At 51.5% G+C, this 21344-nt stretch overlaps 1 protein-coding gene across 1 annotated transcript; it reads right to left on the bottom strand.

The window, feature by feature from the left end:
- Positions 1–1044: 1044 nt before the first annotated feature.
- Positions 1045–21133, bottom strand: VSIG10L2 (V-set and immunoglobulin domain containing 10 like 2). Its single transcript, XM_076001425.1, is given in 25 exon segments — positions 1045–1158; positions 1263–1291; positions 1599–1655; positions 1658–1663; positions 2249–2308; positions 2311–2446; positions 2548–2558; positions 3528–3557; positions 3955–4147; positions 4150–4196; positions 4199–4240; positions 5475–5587; positions 5589–5718; positions 6364–6533; positions 6535–6604; positions 7202–7310; positions 7312–7469; positions 8374–8381; positions 8487–8763; positions 9017–9488; positions 12249–12394; positions 14189–14752; positions 19000–19081; positions 19699–19919; positions 21025–21133. Coding segments are annotated over 25 exon segments (3354 nt in total).
- Positions 21134–21344: the final 211 nt, after the last annotated feature.

Genomic DNA, 21344 nt, shown 5'->3' on the forward strand with positions numbered 1-21344 from the left:
TCTTTTCCAATAGTGTAACTGTGAGAACCGAAGAAGCTACTTCAGTTTCTCTCAGTTTTCTGTCTCCTTTTAGGCGCCACTTTCTGTATTGCAGGCAGGTCGCCCCTGGGCTTGCTTCCTGTCTCTCCTCACCTGAGTCCTGACTCTTCCAGTCAGCTGGACAAGCATGCATTGTGCTTCACTCAGATTTCAGACACACATACACATGAGCCAGTGAGTCATGCTGGCAGCTGACAGTGTGACTTTGGAACAGCCAGTTCTCTGTCAGGCAGCTCCCCGCCTGGTAGCAGGAAGCTGCATCTGCTGTGTCTGGTTGGCTCGGACTCCTGGAGTCTGCCCGCTGCAGCCTCGCATTCCTGTGCTGCAGCCACATGCAGGGAACACACCTCCACGCCTTGCTGGGCCCACTAGCAAAACCTGGACTCAGCCATCAGCCTCTCTGGGAGCTACAGTTGAAATAGTCCTCTATTAGTGCGAACATAGGCGTGGTTTATTTAGGAATTGCTCACTCTACAGACTTTCTTCTGGAAGCAGCTAGCTTGCTCACACTTTTATAGCACCAGAGATGGTTCCCAGTACCACAGCTTTCACTTGCCTTGAGACACCCAGCGACTCTTCTGTCCAGTGTGTGTCTTCCTCATCCTGTCACTTCTGTCTTCCACAGGCTGGGCCAGAGCTTCTTTTCTCACCAAGTCATTAAGGTTTACTGCAGCTGGGACTTGCGCTGATTATAAAGACTGGGTATTAAGTGGGGAAGTGTAGCTGGTGCCTTAGCTACCGTGGTTTTAAGACCAAAATGTGACAAAGGGGCTCTTCTCAAACCTACGTGCCCTCTCTGGGCCTATTTGCATCTTCCTCTTTGGGCCTCACGGTGTTGCCATCACTGCGATGGTGACTTACTGGAACATCAGGGACTCTTGTGCAGGATTAGAACCTGAGTGGTGGCTGGTGTTCAAGGCCTGCAAAGAGCGTGTATGGGGGCAAAGAAGATAACTGCCCTGGGAGTGTCCCAGATGGTTCCCAGAGAATAAGAGAAACCGAATTTCATGCCCGGCACTCAACACAGGTCTCTGTGTTCATGAGCAATCTTTGGGATGACCGATGCTCACCTGCCTGTGCCTCAGTACCTTCCCTCGAGCCCCTCTGTTGGTGTCTTTGCTCTCTGAAGGTGAGGTAGGAGAGTAAAGTCAGTGGCAACTCATTTGTCTAGCCTCCTTTCCAATTGGAGGAAAGCCCTGGGCCCCAGAATGACAGTTCTGTACTTGCATGGGAACAAGCAACTGACCAAGGCCTGTGGAATGGAAAAGAAAATGAATATTATTTGGCCAACCCAGCAACGATACCAGAAAAATGGCCCTTCGTACTGGTAGGCTTCATACTAGTGTCTCAGAAACCCAGAAGGGAATGGCCCCAAATGCCTGAGTTGGGAGTCAGAGCCTAGAAAGACAGCATCTAGCATGGGGAGAGCCTCGGTTCTTCACCCAGGCAGTACCACCTCACTTATTTGGATGGGTCTAGACCCAGCCACTCCATGGGGTCAAGCAGCCCCTCCCTTCAGATGCCCACTCATGGGGGCAAGTCTGCAGGTGCTGGCGGGCAGCATACCACCATTCCTGTGCCCGCCGCACCCAACACTGCTGGATGGGCACTGAAGCAGGGTCTGCTAGCAGGGCAGAGCAGGGGTTGTGTGGTTTAGAGCCACTGCAGAATTTGGGCAACAGTGGCTGCTAGGGTACCTGCTTATCCAGTCCCCTCCAGCTGACATGGGAACCAAGAGCAAGGCTTGCCCCAAAGAAGCTGGAGAAAGGTCTCTCCCAGGGAGCAAGTGCCAAACCCCTGCTGGTTACCCTGGAAGATTGCACTGGAGGGAAGTATGTCACAGGGAGGAGGTTCCCAGGATGGAGCGGGAAGCTGGGAGCCCACCTGCACCCCAGAAGGTGAGACAGGCACAAGTGGGCTCCTGTTCTTATTTAATCACCAGCACCTTCTTAATCCACTTTGGCTATTTCTTCAGATTCACATTGAATTAGGGCTCCTCGAGGCCTGGAGCCTTCTAAGCCCCCAAGGGAGGGATGGGGAAGAGTCATAAAGATGACCCGAGGACCCTGAGGAGAGGGCAGAGAACAGAGGCTGGGGACTCAGTAGGAAGGAAGCAAAGGGACAGAGAGGGATCCCCTGTGGAAAGGAAGAGGAACCAGGTCCAGTTCCTTGGAGAAGGGTGAGACCCCCACAGCGCTGGCCCTAGCACCTGGCGTCGACACTGCAGAGGGATATCCCACTATGTGGTGATTCAGAGCCAGGATGTGGAGGCATAAGTAACCCCTGGGTCCAAGCCTCCCTGCCACCGAACCCTGCTCTCTGGTTCGATGTCACTAGCAGCTGTCTCCCAAGCCCCAGCTCCTGGGCCTGAGGCACTGGCTGTCTGCTGCACCAGTGTTGAAAGGAGCTCACAGTGTCGTTAAGAAAACAGACAGACATTGCAGATTGTCTCAGCAAGGCAAAATCTTCTGATCAGAAGGGCATGTAGTGGTAGCAAAAGCAGCCAACCAGCTGTTGTGCTATGGGGAAGTTCTTCACCTTTTAATCCTTAATGCAGACCTAGGGCTATGTATCATCCCATTGGTGTCGTGGCCCGATTACAGGACGAGGGATGACACACAGAACACATAAGACGCAGACAGACAGAATTGGCTGTAGTCCCGGAAGAAAAAAGGACACAGAGACGAGATGGTTTCAGACTGCAGCACTGAAAATGTGCTCGTCATTTATTTATATACAGTTTAATTGGGCAAGCATCCCGCAGCTATTTTCTCATGCCAGCTACTTTCCCAGCTACTTTTTGGTATGTGACTTCCCATGGCCAACAACACCTGCTTTTCCAGTCAAAGCAAAAAGCATGGCCTTCTACAAGAGGTCTCTTTTGATGTTTGACACTGTTTTCAGATAACAAACAATCTCGGCTCGAGTGCGAGACCACGAGTCCTTGACCATCTTGCAGCACCTAGCACCGCGTGCTGGTTACCAGGCAACCTTGGCTCGCATGCGAGGCCACAGGTTCTTGGCCGTTTGCCTGGAGAAAGAGTTTCTTCAGCCAGTCAACAAGCCACGTCCTGCTAATTGTGGGAACAAGCAATGGGCTCCCGTTCTGCTGACTTGGGGTCTCAGCCAATCTGACCCTGGGACGGCTCGCTGCAGCTCCCTTCACATTGGAGGGACTTTGACCTCACAATCTTGTCCTTACCCTATTGACCAAGGTGTGTTGTTGAGGTATAAGGGAGAACACGAAGTTAAAGTTAGTAAATGTGGGGATTTTTTTGTATTGCAATAAAGGAGATTAAACCAAGGTTATTGTTATTGTACAGTTTGTGCTATGTCTTATGTATAATTATGTACAGTTGGATATCGGATAGAATATTCCTTCGGCAGAAAAGATTAGGCCCAGGTCATCTCCTCCTACACCAGGAAGCCCTGGTCGCCCACTTCCACTGCACTGCACCTTTCTCCGGTGCGTCCTTAGGTGAAGCTGCTGATGGCAACGTTGGGAGGAGCCGAGTATCCTGGGAAGAGGGCGGGACACATCCAGCACATGTGTACCCACAGCCACGTGTGCTTGTGCACCCAGATTTGCTCCTGCTGAGAGATAGCCTGGCAGTGTGGAAAAGGCACAAGATTTCACCTTGTAGACCTGTCTAGTCTCAGTTTCCTTAACCATGAAATGAAGAAAAGGAGATTATTTTGACTGCATCGAGCTCTAGTTGCCTGTATTCAAGAGTGTGCCAGGTTCACACTCACATAGTTCACCAAGGTCCCTGCTCTTGAGGGGCCTGCCTGTGCCGGAGGGAGCTCGAGGGTCCACATGTAGAGCAGGGAATTCCTGTGCCTTTGCACGTAAGGTGCTCTGCGGCTGCTGGTCTCCCACCCCTCGTCACACAGGCACAAACCACCCTCACTCACGCAGGACCTCCAGCAGCACGCTGCGACCGCTGTTGCCCACAGTGCTGTGGGCCACGCATTGGTCGGTGCCCCTGTGGTGGGCTGGGTCAGCATCTCTGATGCCAAGGTGCAGCTGGGCACCCTCAGGGTGCAGCACAAATCCTGGCTCCATGTGCTGTTGCTGGGGTCCCGGCCAGAGAAGCTGGGCAGGTGATATGTGCCCCCCTCCCGGAGGGCACACTCCAGTCAGGCCTCTCCCCCTCCAACACCGACACCTGAGGCTCTCCCACAGCCAGCTGTGGGGCTTCTGAGGGGACAGAGAGGGAGAGGCTGGGACAGGTCCCCCACCCAGCTAGTGGGAAGGGTTGGGGTAAGGCGCTGCATGCAGTAGAAGGGATAGAGAAGAAAGGGGAGAGAAGATGGGGAGGTTGTGGCATTGACAGTGAAGCCTGTCTGGGGCCACCTGCCTCCTCACTTGGGATCCTGTTCTGTGCTGAGTTCCTATTAACGTCAGCTCCAGGCTTGGCCCACAACAACAGTGTTCTCCAGGCTTTTCCCCGCCCTGTCCTCGCCTTGGCTTCTGCAGGTAGGGCTCTGCCTGAACCGCCCCGCATCTGGCATGGGCCTCCCCACTTGAGGGCCTCTAGGCTTAGTGCCAGGCCCACAGCAAGTGCTCAGTTTTTATGGACTGACTCTGATTAGAGACCCAGACTCTTAGGTGTCAGTCTCCTACGATGGAATTTCCCATCCTCAGAATGAGTAATAGGGAAGGAAATCTCTGGGGTTGAGAACCTCCTTAGAGCCCTCAAGAATACGCTAGTCACCAAGCCTTTGGAGACTGAGTGATAAGCCATTGCATGAGAACTGTTTCGTGTGACACCTCCTATGCTTTGCTCACATTTTTTAACTTAGATATTTAATTCTTTTTTCTTGAGTCGGCAATAAATGGACTGACAGGGCCAGATGAAGACAGAGAGGAACAAGATCAAAAACAAACGGAGTGGAAGAAGCAGAGAGACCTTGGTCTCCTGAGACATTAATGCGAGTGAAGAATATTAGCAGGCACTGCCGTATGCAAATCCACACCAATGAAAGTACCATGGCCACAGCTATGACTACTAAGCCCTTGAACATGGCCATCCATGTCAAGATACACGGTAATTGTAAAAACACACATCAGATTTTGAAGACAAGATAAAAAAGGAATGTAAAAGATCTCATGATAATAAACTGAATATATTGGATTAAATAAAATGTTTCACTTTTTTTGTTTTTACTTTTTTTAATATGGCTACTTGAAAATTTAAAATCACATATATGGCTCTCATTCTGTTTCTATTGCACAACTCTGGCTTGGAACGACCCCCTCCTTTTATGGATCAAAAAAAAAAAAAAAAACCACTTGAGTCCCTGGAAGCTGAGGTGACTCTCCTGACTCACTTTCCATCACAGCACAGCCACCCCCCAGAGCCCCTCACCTGGGTTCTAAAGGGCTGCTCCTTCCATCCCAGCCCAGAATGGAGTCACTAGCCCCAACTTACCCAGCTGCAGCTGGCAGTGGTGGTCAAGGGTCCTGAGTGGGCTAGTGCCCTGGCAGATGAACTCTCTACCAACCAGATCTGCCTGGATCTGCAACAGGTGCACACCCAAGGAGGGGCTGCTGCTGCCCATCAAGCCAGCTCAGTGTGGCCAGGGGTCACCCCCCAGTCCACTCACAACTCAGCATGATCAACTGGTGTACCATCATGGCTGTGGTCTCACAGGTGGGGCTCCTGGGAGCTTCCCCTGGAAGGAATGATGGCTTACACAGCCCCGTGGGAGGAGGAAGGGCTTGGCAGTTTTTCCCAAGCCCTTCCTTCGTTTGTTCTTTCGCTCACTTATTGCTCCATTACTCTGTAACTCACGTATTCATTCATCATTTAATGCGGGCTGATCATATGCCGGGGAGATGGTGAGAACAGATACTAAGCAAGCAATTATAATTTGATAAATGCTGGAATATAGGTAGAAAGACAAACTCTCTGGGGCTTTAGGAAGTAGCACTTTGCAGATAGGATGACATCTGGACTCTGTCTTGGCAGATGAATGGGACTTTCCCAGGCAGAGAGGAGGCAGAAGAGCACACTTAGCCTCAAGAAGGCTAGAGGCATGTTTCAAGATCAAGATGCCATGGAGTAGTAGAAGTGGGATGTAAGGTTGATGAGAGCCCGGAGGCGGGAGACAGTGGGGAGGTGTCCTAGGGCCCCAAGCCCAAATGAGGAGGACAGAGCACAGTGTGAATAGGGGAGTGGGGAGGTAAGAGCTGAGAGCTGAGGGTGGCCCACTTCCTTGTCATGTGGCCTCTCTTGGAGCCCCCTCTGTATCTGCTCTGACCCCTACCCACATTTTGCCTAGAATGTCAGAGTCGTGGTGTTTCCTGTGTCTGCTCACAGAGTGTGACCCTACAGAGGGCAGGCAGTGCCACGGCTGAGTGCTGGCCAGTGCAGGTAAAGACGCTGGCGCTGGGGAGCTGGGTGGCTGCATGACTCCAGGTGATGTTGCTGGGGGCAGTAGGGCTGATTCCCAGAGGCCCTTCCCACTGCAGCTGGGCAGCTGGAAACCCAGGTACAGAGCAGAGTCCCAGCCTCAGGCCTGGGGAACACAGCTCAGGAGGGATACCCCCCTGGGGAATCTGGCAGGATGTGGGTGAGTAAATGTGGAGTGCAGCAGGTACCAGCAACAGTGCTCTATAGCCCCCAGGCCCAGTCTGGGGTCTGGAGGCCTGGGGGACCAAAGGTAGGGAAGTAGGGAGAAGTGGGTATGAGGGGAAAGATTGAGGTTCTCTGAGGGCTGGTGGGAGAAAGGTTGAGCTCTCAGGTCAAGGGGCAGGGGGTCCTAGGGTGGGCAGGAGTTCAGAGTTCTTGAGGAATCCAAGGAGCCCCGTGGAAGGGCCCATTCCTGTCCTCCTCCTTGGCCCTGGACACCTAGGAACCAGGACACCTTGCCTCACTGTCACTCTGCTTCTCTGTGCCTCAGTCCCATCCTCAGGGCCATGGGGATAATCGCTGCAGGAGGTGCTATGTTAAGTCAAGGAAGTCCCCACCCCTACCCCTTGCCACAGTTTTCTCAGCCTCTTTCCCTGCCCTGAAACTCCACTGAGTTCTCTAGACACCCCTCCCAACTTCTACACCCCTTCCACAGGGCACTGGGACTGCCAGGCACAGGCCTGCGGGGCTCCAGTTGTGGGTTGCCCCAAGGTCAGGTCTGGGCACCCCCCACCCCTACTCACAGTAGATGGTGAGCTGGACGGGAGTCTGGGTGCAGGTGTCCAGGCAGCTATTTCAGGCCGGGAAGGTGTACAGGCCTGTGTGGACATGGCCAGCACTGCTGATGGGCCCAAGTGTGGACTTGTATGTGATCGTGGAGCCACACATAGTGACTAGGAGGGTTGGGTGCAGCCCAGCAGCGTGGCCTTACCTCTTCCCTCTCACTGGCCCCAAAACTCTCCTCAGTGAATCCCAGTGACTCCACGGTGACCGCAGGCTTGTGCGGACCATCTGGAAGGCAAGGAAGGCCTGTTACACCTCCTTGATCTTTATTCCCTCACTCACCTGCACAGTCATCTCTGAATCTCTCCACCCATCCCACAAACATGTAATATACAGCGGCTCTGCGTCCCCCCACCCCGTGCTAGGTCCTCCAGGATTCTGGAGTCCAGGGTCCCGTGGGCAGCACAATGCAAGGTGGTCAGGGCCCAAGGAGGTAAGCACCCTGGGCGGGGCAGCTCAGGAAGTGAGCTGTGGCTCTGGAGGATTCCCTGAGGGACTGCAGGTCTGGGCTGAGTTAGGGAATGCACAAGAGCTTGTTAGGCAAGAGAGAAGTAGCATTTCCAACCCTCCCAGTGTGCCTGGAATTGAGGGATTCCTTGAGCCTGGAAGGTTGGCTGCTTGGGACTACAGGGAGAAGAAAACACGGCAGGGATGATGCCCTGAGTGTGTTCCCAGTAGCCAGCCCTTCCACTTCCTCAGGCCGCCTTTCCCCTCGCTTCTGCACCCTAAGCTCAGTGTCACTGGGAAGCTGTGCCTGCCTCCCACGGAGGGCTGATTCTCTGCCTGCTTCCCAGCAATGCCTGCTCACCTGCCTCCCAGACCCCACACACCACACCTGGGACACAGACACAGGACGCCATCGTGCCTGCTCCTCACATCTCTAGACCATCCTGTTGTCTTCTTTCACACCGGGCTCCGCTTGGGCTTGCTACCCTCTCTTCCCACGGTGCCCCATCCCTGTTCCCTCAGGATTCGGTTGGTCCCATAAAGCCATTCAGGCTCAACCTAAAGGCAGACCTTCGGGTTGTCCCTGGAATCACGGGGAAAATCGTGAGCGTGAGTACAGGCACATTTTCCTGTGACCGCGGAAGGTTAAAAGCCCTGGAGTAGAGCATGCTTGGTAGCAGTGGACACAGCACCCTGCAGGGAAGGGGTTTGGGAGTTCTGAGGTGTTGCAGGAGGCCGAGTGTGGATGGGTAGGTGGGTGTCAGCCCTGATGCCTCCCCAGTGCCACTCGCAGATGACATCCAGGAGGCTCCGTCACTGCTCAGCATGTAGACATTGTTTTGGGTGCTGCACACGAAGCAGCCCAGGTGCGTCTGGTTGTTGGGTTCCAGACAGAGCAGCGGCTCAGTAACCCCCATCAGGGTCTCCCTGGGGCCTTCTGGTGCCTAATGCTGCCAGGCAAAGGCCACAGGCTCTGTGCCCTCCTGCACTGTACATGTGGCCACCACAGAGGCTCCCTCTACTGGGGACGGGTCACTCAGACACACCTGAGACTTAGACATGGGCATGGCCAGAGGAGAGAGAGGCCCAGGGTTTGTTACTGCAGACCCAGGCTGTGCCCAGCTGTGTCCAGCTGTGTCCAGCTGTGTCCAGCAGCCCCACCCTTTGTGGCTGGGGCTCGCCTGCCTACCCAGCCCTGGACATCCCTCCCTCAAGACATAGGTGTCCTGGCTCTCTGGAGGGTGGGCCCAGGACATGCAGGAGCATGGGAGGTACATGCGAGGGTGCCCAGCAGTGTGCAGACCAATTGCTGTCTGGTTGCGTCCTGGCCAGCGTGAGGAGGGAGCAGGCGCCATGGAGCTGGCCACTGGCTGTGTGTAGGGCCTGGCACGGGAAGTGGCCACGGGCACCATCCTCAAGATCCTGCAGCTCCAAGCTGCTATTCCTCGGACTCACAGCCCCCAGAGCTGAGACCTTCACCCTGGACATGGTTCTGTCAGTGACAGCCACTGGCTGGGGAACCAGGGAGCCCAGGGTGGCGAGGCTCCAGAGGACCACCAGCAGCAGACCAGCCCACGGAGCTGCCCTGCACTCCCTGGGTGGACTTGGCCTGCTCTGTGGGCCTCGGGGGTCAGGTGGGGCTGGCCCGGGGAGAGAAGGGGCAGCACAGGATGTCTGGCTGCTCTGGCTCGTCCCACGCCCCCTGCCTGGAGCCTGTGTTATCACTGTGCAGCCCCGGGCGGCCGGCGGCTCCCTGGAGTTGGTGGGCAGGAGAAGGCTTCTGAGGGGCCCGCAGGGCTTCTGTTGGGACGCATGGGAGGGGAGTTGACTGAGGTCAGAGAATGGACTGGAGCAGAGCCCCCACCCCTCACGGGTCACAAGACCATTTGGAAAGCTTGATAAAAAATAGATTCATGGGCTGCACCCCAGATTACTGAGGCAGAAACCCCTTGGCTGGGTCAGGGCCCAGGAACCTGCATTTTTAACAAATGCCTCAAGGCCAGTCTGATGATCAGCCTAGTGACAATGATGACCTCAGAGACGTAGGAGATCTACACGGCCACTGGCAATTCAGATTCTGGAGGTCTCTGAAGGATTCCAGAAGGGTTCCAGAGCTGGGTCTCATTTGTTCCAGCCCTGTTGCAGCAAGGGGAAGAGAGGACTGTGGCCTGTCTGCACAGCCAGCACCCATTCACTCGCGACTGCTTGGGGAGCACCTGGCACCAAGGGCACAGAGACACGGAGCTCCCAGCCCTGCTCTCGTGCAGCGCTCAGTCCGTCAGGGGCCTGGCATTAGATAGTCCCCAGGCTGTAAGTCACACGGCAGGTGTTCTTCTTTGCTCGGGGCCACCCCTCAACCCAGCCTCAGTCTGAGCACCACGAGCCCCTGTTCCTTGGACATGGCCAACATGGGCCTGAGTGCTATATAGTGCTGAGAGCCTCAATAAATTTGCATGAAATAAGTGCCTGGACGGACGACCGAGCCGGCCAGGAGCAATCCACCTCAGTCCATCGACTGAATGCCTCCTTTGTGCTAGGTCACTTGCCTGGCCTGTTGACCCGAATGCTAAACAACCTTGTGAGACGGTTAATAGTCCCATGAGCCTCTGAGAAACAAGTCATTTTGCTTAAAACCACACAGTAGGTGGTGAGACTGGGATGGGAGCCTCAGTCTTTGATTCTCCCCACCACTATCAGCTTCTCCAGAGAGAGGAGAGGATTTTCTCAGATAGGTATGGAGTTGGGGGGAAGGGATCAAGGGCAAAATTCTGATGTTCCAGAAGAAGAAGAAGAAGAAAAATATTTAACCCAGAAACTGAGTCATTCCAACCCCAGGGACATTGCTTTGGCCCAAGCTGCCAGCACCTCTCCCCTAGACTATTATAAAGATGTCCAACTGCCTTCAGCCCTCTCAAAACCAAGGAACTTTCTGAAACCCAGATCTGGCCAAGACACTCCAAAGCTTACAGTGGCCCTCAGGACAACTCCGGCTTCTAGGGGCAAGCAGAGCGCTGTTACCACATGGCAGCTGCTCAGCGCAGGCTAGGTGAACGTCTACTGTGAACGGAGCCTAGTCGAACGGCTACTCAAGTGCCAAAGGAGGTTCCCCAAGGAAGAAAAGGGAAGAAATAATGGGGATGGTGGTGGGGAAGGGACTACCTGGTGGGTGGGCAGATATGAGGATCACTCACCTGAGGCCCATGGATGCAGAAGGCAGAGATGCATGTACAGTAGGAGGCTGAGCAGCTGGTGCTGGTCCTCTGGCCTACCATGACCCCGTCTCCATGGTGGCACCCACCTGAGACTCTACCTGGCTTGGGCCCCTCTACCCAGAGTACAACCCAGCCCCGGGAGGATGGGAGTCTGGCTCAGGTTGCCAACCTCAGCCCTTCCAGAGCCTCCAGCCTTGCTTTCCTGTTACTCTCACTGTCTTGGTGACGCATGAATTATCCACTAGGAGGCTCACTCCATCCGTCATGCCGAGCCGGGCAGGGCCAGCCCTGCCTGTGGCAGATCCCCGGTGGAGGACCACAAGCCCTCTGCATCTTCATTTCAAGGTTATTGTAAAATTAGAGTCACTGAACACACAGTTGACAAAGGTCCCCAACTTCATCAAGTTCAACCACCTGGCCAACACAAGACTCCTGACCACAGGGTCCTTGAGGGGCCCACACACCTCTCCTTGCCCTCCATCCACTCTGGCGCTGTCCTCACGTTGTGGGGGCCGAAGCTGGAGGAGCTGTGGTGTGGAACATGGCTGGGGGTGGCTTTAGGAAGTTTCTGGGCCTCTGAGTGCTAGTTTCCTTTCAGATAAGTGAGATAATAATACCTTCTTTGTTGTAAAGAGTATTGTGATAATTAAGTGAAAAAACTTACATTAGCATATGGGGGGGCTTTTGGGTGCTGTTAATATTCTATTTCTTGACTTGGGTAGGGGTTATAGTTCAAGCTGTACATTTATTTTTTAACACATTATAAATTATATAATTGACATAATTCTCACATACGTTTGATATAAATTACACACGTGCACATGTACATAGTCGCACACAGGTGAACAGTGCCCGCATGCAGCAAGTGTGCCATTCATGCTTCTGGTTAGATTTGAAATATAAAGTCTAGAGACCCTGGGGCTGGGATAGAGCCCAGCTTTCTGCTGTCCAGAGCTCTCTGAATCTTCTCCCTCTCTCCCATGTCTCAGCATGTCCTGCTGCCCTGGCTGTCTATGAAGGACAGCTTGAGATAGGGTCAGGTTTTCCCACCCTCTGGTGGCAGGGTTGGGGGAGGTGAGATTCCTGGGCCCCAGTGAGAAGGGGATCTGATGTCCCCTTTCAGGTTCCCCAGGGCTCAGTCAGGATGGGAGCTGTCAGGGCTCAGTGCCAGGAAGGCTCCTCTGGTACTCTCTGGACAGACTCTGCCCCACTCTCACCCCAACCATGGCTGAGGCCCCGCCATGCCCTCCTCAGGATCTTGAGACCCCCTGCCCCTAACCTCTGCTGTGGAGCAGGATGGCAGTGGTCCCTGAGAGCTGGGCTACCACAAGTGACAGGTTTGACTGACCCTAGTGACCAGACCATATGGTCCCCTCGCTTTGATCCTCCCACTCGCCGAACTGGGAATGTCTGCAGCACTCCACTGGATGTTCCTGTGGGGACAGATGGGGGTCTGCACTGCCATCACCACAGGGTGCGCAGCAGCACCTGTGTCTGGAGAGGACATGAGAATTCAGGCAGTGTGAATCAGAAAGCTTTAAAGGACCTTCCTGCCCGCAGCCAGAGTTTGTGCTGCACGAAAGTTAGTCTGTGCTGCTTGTGGAATTAGCCCCTCTAGCCCCTCCCCATCCAGGAGCACCAGGGCCACAGAGAGGCAGATGGGGACTCCTCATCCCATAAGGGAGGCCCTAGAGGGGAGAGTCAGGGAGGGAGGACATATTCATCGGGGTCTCCAGGGAAACAGAGCCGATGGGATGATGGGACATGTGTATGTATAGAAAGAGATTTACTGTAAGGATTTACTGTCATTATGGAGGCTGACAAGTCCCCAGCTCTGCAGTATGCAGGCTGAAGACTCAGGAAGAACTGATTTTTCAGTTTGAGTCCAAAGGCAGGAAAAGACTGAAGTTCCAGCCCAGACAGGCAGGGAGGAGTCCCTTTTGGTTCTATTCAGGCCCTTGACTGATCGGATGAGGCCCACCCACACCGGGGAGGGCATCCTGCTTCACTGATTCTACCAATTTAAATGTTAATCTTACCCCAAATCTCCCTCATGGAACATCCAGAGTGGCGCTGGATGAAATATATGGATATCCCATGACCCAATCAGGTCGTGTAAAATTAACCATCACAGAGGTAACACATACTCTTCCTCCTCTGCCCTGGCTCTGCCAGGCCATGGACCCCAGGGAAGAGCCACAGCCCATCTCTGCAAGAGAAGAGATGTGACTGGAGTGAGAAAGCAGGAGCAGGGTTTCTGTCTCTGCCTCAGGAGCTCAGGAACTAGGAGAGACAAGGTGGCTGTTCCCTTGCTCTGAGAGACAAGAAAGCACAGTGTTGAGAACAAGCTTTGCCTGTTTCTTTACTGTGTGATCTTAGCATGCTATTTAACCTCTCTGAGCTTCAGTTTCTTCATTTATACGATAGTTTTCTTGAGAGCAATACATGAGATTATGTATGTATGCCCTAGTAAAATTACTTGTACTCCTTGACCCGAAGAATGTAAATAATGAGTTCGACAAATGTGTCTTGGGCGTCCACTGAGTGCAAGACCCTGTGCTGGGTGTGGTAGGGTTCCTCCCTTTCTTCCTTCCCCTTTTTCCTAAGGAGCTTCGGCCAAGCCGAGGTAATCTGCACTGCTAGGCTCTGCACGGTTTGGGGTCAGCTGCCTCCCTAAGTCTTGGGGTCTCATCTTTAGAGTAAGAATAGTCAAACTACCACATCAAGTTATCAGACAAATAAGATGCAAGCACACATACTGAATCCCTAACAAGCACCTGGTGCAGCATTGCGAGTATGTTCAATAAATGTTAGCTCCTGCCCTCTTTCTATTCAGGCTGGACCGAAATCTGCTTCCCTGACACTTCTATCCTTGGGGAATTCTTCCACTGAAGCTTTGCAAAATTATTCCAACCGTTCTTCTAAATGGAAGTCATTCAATATTTGAAACAGCAAGTGTAGCCCTTCACTTCTCTACCTAAATTACAATAATAGGTACCATTTGTTGAACATTTAAATATACCAGGCAGGTGTTAGGTATTATCAGCAACCCCATGAGAAAGTACTGCTGCTCACATTTCACAAACCGGCTCAAGTTCTCTCTACTGTTCTCCCGATGACTTGATTTCCCATGCCCTGTGTTGCTCCCCAACAACTTTAGGACACTCTCCAGTTTGTCCCCTTCCACTCTGGCCAAGGGCCCATGGAACTGCTATGTTCCTTCTGCTCTGACAAGAATAACGAGACTCTTGCTCAGGGACATACTGTGCTGGAGCTTTGTCTACGCACCTGTGAACGTGTGCGGTGCGTCAGGCTGCATGTGCCATGCGGCCCTGGGGGCTGGGCAGACCTGTATGTTCTGAGAGGAAAAGTGGCTGCACAAGTCTCCCAGTGGCTGGAACAGGCACAGGTTGCCTGCTGCTGCCTCCTTTCCAAGACCCTGTCCCTCACTATGGGCAGCGGCCACCTCAGAGCGTGGGGACATGTCAAACTCAGGGCCAGGTGACTCTTGTCCCTCAGCCTCTTCTTGTCTTGTGCTCCTATCTTGGCTCCCTTGGTGCAGCCTGCAGGCCCCTCCTCTCGTGCTGTGAGTTTCCACTCGGCTCTCCAGCCTGCTGTGGCCATTTGAAACCCGATTCTGGAATCCCAGGATTTGGGAGAAGCAGAGTGTGGAAGCACAGGCCAGCTGGGCTGGGCAGAGGAAGCAGATGCAAGCAAATGGCTTTTCCACGTGTGCCTTGTCGAAGGCCAACCGCAGCCCTCGGGGACGCAGCAGGAGATGAGCTGAGGACTGGAGAGGAAACGTGTTGGAGGCCGCAGGCAACACGTCCCAGGCCAGGGCTGTGCGCCCAGCTGAGAGAAGGGAGGAGGGCAAGAGGGACAGAAGACAGACAAGGGTTACTGCCTTGCCACTTTGTAAACTGCTCCTGGGAGGCCAGATAGGAAATGAAGGAGGCCCTGGAGGGAGGGGCTGGAACAGAAGATGAGCAGATCAGGAGAGGAAGGAAGGGGTAGGGTGTGCAGTGAGCTGGAGCACCTGCTGGGCTGCAGGGAAGGAGGCCTGGGCACTAGCTATCTTTCCATCTGCTTCCCATTCCTGGAGCCTTTTCACAACCAGCCCACCTGGGCATTGTGGGCAAAACACTCTTTCTCTAGGACTGCAATACCCACCCTGACACCACTCAGAGTTGTTATAAGAACTGCCCATCTGGAAAGAAAGTAGGCCCTGGAGTCACACCAAGGCTCAGAGCCTGGTTCTGCTGCCCACAGCTGAGTGACACTGACAAGTGGCTTACCCACTCCAAGTCTTGGTCTGTCCTCTGTAACTGCAGTCCCCAAGTCCCCAGCTGAGGTTGGGTATCTGTCTGTGGCCTGTTAGGGACTGGGCCCTGCCACGCTCCCGCTACCTGCCCATGGAAAAATTGTCTTCCATGAAATTTAGGAGACGGGGTGGTGTGGGGGGTGGCACCCAGAAGGAGGTAAGTGGCGGTGAGCAAGTGAAGCTTCATCTGTATTTATAGCCGCTCCCCATCACTCACGCCACCACAGCAGCACCAGCTCACATGTGGAAAAACTGTCTTCCATGAAATTGGTCCCTGGTGCCAAAAAGGTTGGGGACTGCTGCTCTGTAAAATGGGGCTAGTTGCTTATTGGGCAATATTAGAAAATTATTGTTAATTTTGTTATGTGTGATAATAGTTTTGTGATTCTGTAAGACAGTGATTGTATTGTCTTTAAAATGAATACTCAAATATTCAGGAATGAAATGTCATGATGTCCTTAGTTTACCTTAAACTACTCTGCAAAGATAGAATAAACACCGCTTTAGCCAGGTATCTCGTTCTACACTGTTGCAGGCATTTTTGCAGGGCAGAAGCAGCACCTGCTTGACACTAACATGAACATCTTACTAGTTCCAGGAAGGCTGGAATTCGTTGGGAAGCTGTATGAGGGGTGCTGGGTGGAGGGGTGAGAAGGAGAAAGGAGAGTGCCTTTGGGGCAGTGAGAGTGGAAAGGAAGAGATTTCCCTGAGTTTGGGAATAGGTCAGAGGTCACTAGGGCCCTGGGAGAAGACGAGCCTGGAGAGAACAGATCATGGCCTGAAGGGCAGAAGAGAGGAGAGTGACCAACACCCGCATAGGCCCGTAAGGCGTGGGTGATGCGGAGGCCAGAACCAGTGTTGGACCAGAGGCCAGAGACCACCTCTGCTTTTGGTTCCTTGTGAGTTTTAGTCTGTTTGTGCTGCTATGACGGAATGCCTGAGACTGGGTAATTTATAAATGAACACAAATTTATTTCTCACAGTTGTGGAGGCTGAAAGTCCAAGATCAAGGCATCGGCGGGTTTGAGTATCTAGTGAGGGCTGCTCTCTGCTTCTGAGATGGTGCCTTGTTGCTGCACCCTCACACAGTGGTAGGTAAAAGGGAAACAGGGGTAAACGCCCTCCATCTCGTTCTTTTATAAGGGCACCTACTCCCACTCACAAGGGAGGAGCCCTCATGGCCTAAACATCTCTTAAAACCCACACTTCCTGATACTGTCACAGTGGCAACACCTGAATTTTGAAGGAGACACATTCAAACTATAGCAATAAGCTTGCTGATTCTGGTGGGACCCTGGAAAAAGGCAGAAGCCTCAGAAATGGAGTCGACTATTTGATTTTAATGAAATTAAGGGATATTTTTGCACACCTAAGTGTGTGGAGTAGGCTCCCACCCACTGCATTGTTATTATTAGTGCTGTTGTTATTACCATGGACTTGACTGGAGCAGGTGTGGCACAGGCCTCAGTGCCTGCTGAGTGCTGCTGGGTATAAGTGAGATGCTCAGGGCAGCTGAGGTTCCTTCCCCAGTGAAGGCCTTTCAGCTCCCAGGCTCTTCCCTGGTTTTGCCCCAGCTGGCAATGCAGCTTCTACCAGGCCTGGGGTGACAACATAGGAACAGTTTTCTGTCATTGAGTGTCCGGTAGGAGGGCCTGGAGGGCGTCTGGCTGGATCCAATGGATGTCTTTCTGCAAAGAGCACAGGGCAGCCTGCCAGGCCAGCCCTTGGCCTTCGAAGGTGGGCCAGGCACTTGAGGTCTGTCGGGGAGGCTGGGGCCCATGGAAACCTCCACTCTCTCTCGCCATCTCCAGGCCCATTGCCTCCCCTCCCTGCCAGTGCCCTCCACCCAACCTGGTTAGATTCTCCAAGTTCCCTGGCTGGGGAGCAGGAAGGAGTGGGGAGTGTCCAGAAAGTCTCTGTAGAGCTCCAGAGGAGGCTCCGCAACTAGAAGTTGTCAGCCGTTTCCTTGGTGACCAGCAACCAAATAATTCTGGGAATGGAGGAGGGAGGAGATCTCTCTGCAGGGCAGCCAAGAGCAGCAGTCCTCAGCACCCCGAAAACTTCAATTCCCCATTACCTCTGTCCACTGGGTTCTGGTCAGGAGACAGAAATGATACCAGTTAGTTGAAAAAGAGAATTTAACATGAAGAATTGATAACTAGGTATACAGTTGTTAATTAGATAAGCAGAGGGAAATAACAGAATTTGAAGGTACCATGGAGATTGCAACTGCAGGAGGAGTGACCACTCTTAGGGCTGCGGAAACCAAAAGAAGAGTTTCAAAGGAGGGGCCAGAGCCTGGGACCCAGACCTCTGAGGAGGGGCCTTACTCAGCTGGTGCCAGGGTCTCTGGGAAAGAAGGAAGGACTCCTGACTCCAGACCTCTGCAGAAGGGGAGCCTGCCAGCTGGTGCTGGGGTCTCTGGGCAGGAGTGAAGGGCGGAAGGGGTGCAGGATGAAGTGTTGGAAGAACTGCAAACTGGATTCAGCCGCTGCTTGCTTCAGGATGGACCTGCTGACTGAGGTGGAGACGTGCTGTTGGGGTGCTGCTTACAGGGAATACACAGACGAAACAGGAAGGAGTATGGCCAGCCTTCTTCTCCAGCCTGTAGCCTCCCTCTCATGGCCCCTGTGGGCTGAGTCCAGCAGGGAGAAGCTGGCAAAGTAGAAATGGGATCCACAGAGCCCAAGCCCAGCATTGCAAAGCCAAACATTGAGGATATATTTCTGGAACTGAGAGACAAGAACCTTGAAGTATTTAATCACAACAGTGCTGGATGTCTGGCCTTCCAACTATGTTATTAATGGCGAGAGCAATGCTGAGCACATAGTAGGTGCTCACCTAATATCATTGCTTGGCCTCTGCCCTGGCTGATTTCTGAAAAGGCACACGGGCAGGAATGGGACAGCACCTCCCCGCCCCTTCTTGGCCTTACTTTCGATTTTTCAAAGTTACTGACATTTACAGGCTCTGATAGCTGGAAGAAATTTTATAATAGCAACGATAAAGACACTAGCAGCAAAGAAATACTGAGGTTAGAGTGGCCTTAGGAAAACTATAAAATCATTGTGATCAAATCATACATTAAAAGTAAAGGACAAGACAAGTAGCCCCATGGGACAGAAATAGAACCAAGTCCAGAAATGTATCCAGTACATATGGATTATAGGGCACAATAGAGGTGGTGTTCAGACCATGGTTTATTTAATAAATTGTGTAGGCACAAGTGGCTATATGTCTGAATGAAAAAAAAAAGTTAAGATCTCTATCATGTAAGTTATTAAAACTAAATTCCAAATAGATGCAATAGATGAAAGATTTAAATTTAACATTTGAAATAAGTTCATTAAGATAAATATTAGGAGAATATTTATACAATCTAGAGTTTGAGATTTTTTAAAAACAAAATAGAAAATCCAGAAGCTATAGAGGAAAAGATAGATATAAGATGTTTAAATTTTAGAAGAAGATACCATATGAAAAGTCAAAAGGCAAATTATAGACTGGAGAAATTATTTCAAATATACCACCAATAGGGGTTAACATGTATAATACACAAAGAGGTCTTACGTGTAAATAAGAAAGAGAAATAACCTAGAAAGAAAGAAAAATGAGCAAAAGATAGGAATAGGTGATCATAGAAGAGAAAATCCAAATGGCCAATAAATTTATAGAAAGATGTTCAAACTAATAGCCAAGGAAATACAAATTTAAAAAAATGGGATACTATTTTTCATTTATCAGAAGAGTGTAACTTGAAAAGAATGATCATACCTACGGCTGGAGAAGATGAGGGGGAAATAGTCCTCTTCATCACAGCTGGTGGGTATGTGCATTGCACAGACTTTTGAGAAAGGGACCTGGAAAATATACAAAAACTAAAAATAAGCATCTCCTCGACTGAGCTATGTAATTTCTCGGAATTATACTACAGGAAAAAAGCAAACCCCAATAGGCGAGAATATGCATACAAAAACATTTTATACCATTTTTTTATAGTGGCAAAAATACTAGTAATTATTGAATGATATACATATATCCATGTAATGCAATTTTATAAAACTATTAAAAATGATAAATTACAGCAAGACAAAAATGCTCTATGATTCCACTTAGAAGAAGTTCCTAGAGGAGTCAAAATCGAGACAGAAAGTATAACTGGTTCTCAGCTGGGGAGGAGGGAAAATGGGGAGTTGTTTAATGAGTATAGAGTTTCAGTTTTGCAAGAGAGAAAGTTCTGGAGATGGCTGCACAACAATATGAATATACTTAATGCTACTGACGTGTACATTTAAAATGGTGAAGACCGTGAATTTTACTTTATGTACATTTTACCATGATTTTAAAAAAAGACAAAATTAGAGGGGCTTTCACAATGTCTTGTTAGGTGAGAAAAGCAACTTGCAGAGAAATCTATGTGGTATTTTCAAAATAAATGGCAATAAATGTAAATAAATGCCTGCTAGGCAATCCAGACTTGCTGGCTGTGGCCGGAGTCCTCTGGCTCCAGAGCGGCTTCCATGCTCGCCAAGGCCCAGGCTCCAGGCAGGGCTGGTGTGGATCTAAGCTGACTGGCCATGTCGGCCGTAGGCGGCCAAGCACCCTGTAGATACACTGCTGCCCTGGTGTTCTCCAGCTCAGCTCTCCCCAGCATGTCAGGCCGCCACAGGCTCTGGCATAGCCAACCCAGGCCCACAGCTGTTTACAATAATAAACTTTATTGCAATAAGAAGCCCGGTTTATCATCCCTCCAGCCCGGCTCCCCCTGATTAGGCACAGATGACCTGACAGTTAGTGGGGCCTGAGCCAGCAATCAAAGAGGAGAATCCCATATTTTACCCTAGTTTTAAACTAACAAGTTAGCCTGCCAGTTTCACGAATGCTGGCAAAAGATTCCTGGGTCAGAAACAAAGGACTTTATATCATTTATAGTAATATCAGTAGCCAGAGTAACAGCATTTTCTTGCTCCAGTTTCCCTAAGCTCTAGTTCCCTCAGGGCTACGTGAACAAGACTGAATGATACCTGCCCACACAGTGGCTTGCGTGACCAGAAAGGCACCATGAGGTTAGGGAGCCTGGATCTTTTGTAAGGGCAATAAGCACGCTGCCCTTTGCTCTGCAGGGAGACCCTGTCTTTCAAGGCTGCCGGCTATATACAAATGTCCTTGAAAAGTGTTCCAAACACAGTCAGGCAGTGCCTCTGCTTGCAAAAATGTATAGGAATGCAAGTGAACCATGGAAAACTGTCTCCCAACCACAGTGCAGTATGGAACATTTACATCATTGCAGAAAGTCCCACTGGACAGCGCTGCTCTAGAGAATGGGGAGCTTACTTACTTACTAGGTCCTCCCTGCCACTTCTGAATCCTGACCCACGAGTCACAGAAAAATAAGCACTGGCCCTTTGCACCCTTATGTGTGAATTTCAAGATGTTTTTCTTGATGCATATTATATTTCTTGCCTTTCTTAAACCACTTCGGTACGGTGCTCACCGGCTGTGAAACCTTGCCACAGCCGGCACTCATAGTCCGCATGATAGTTTGTGCTGTGCATTGAGGACGAATCCGTTTTGCTTGTGTGATGAGGAAAGCTTTAAAGCACTGAAAGCTTGTTTTACTTTACAGGCAGCTTTACTCGTCATGTAAGTCAGAATAGGTAACACGTACATATATGTTTTCATTACGTTATTTTTAAATGTTCACAATTTTATTTTGATAAATGAAAAATTAGAATAGTCATATCACGCTGTCGGCTAAAGTCGACACTCGGCTGTGCGCCTTCACATCACAGCTGTTGGTTACAGTCGCTGTGCGCGTTCATCTGTGGCTGTCGACTGTAGTGGACGCTGGTCCTGTTGTGGTTAACTAGGCTGTGAAAGTCTGAGCCTGATTTCATGTGCTCTGTCTTCATAGTGACACCATGAGAAGGGGAGATACGAGTAAGCCAGGAGGGGTGGACGGTTCTGGTAAAGGCCCAGAGCTGGGGTAGCAGGACAAGTGGGTGACACAGCCAGGACACTCTTCAGTGGCCAAACACACCAGCAAAGTGCTTCCCAAACTTTAGCAGGCATCAGAATCACAGTGAGGGTTTGAGGACAAGGATGGCTGAGCCCCAGAGTTCC

This window comes from Microcebus murinus, chromosome 4 (assembly GCF_040939455.1).
Source record: "Microcebus murinus isolate Inina chromosome 4, M.murinus_Inina_mat1.0, whole genome shotgun sequence".
Taxonomy (NCBI): Eukaryota; Metazoa; Chordata; class Mammalia; order Primates; family Cheirogaleidae; genus Microcebus; species Microcebus murinus.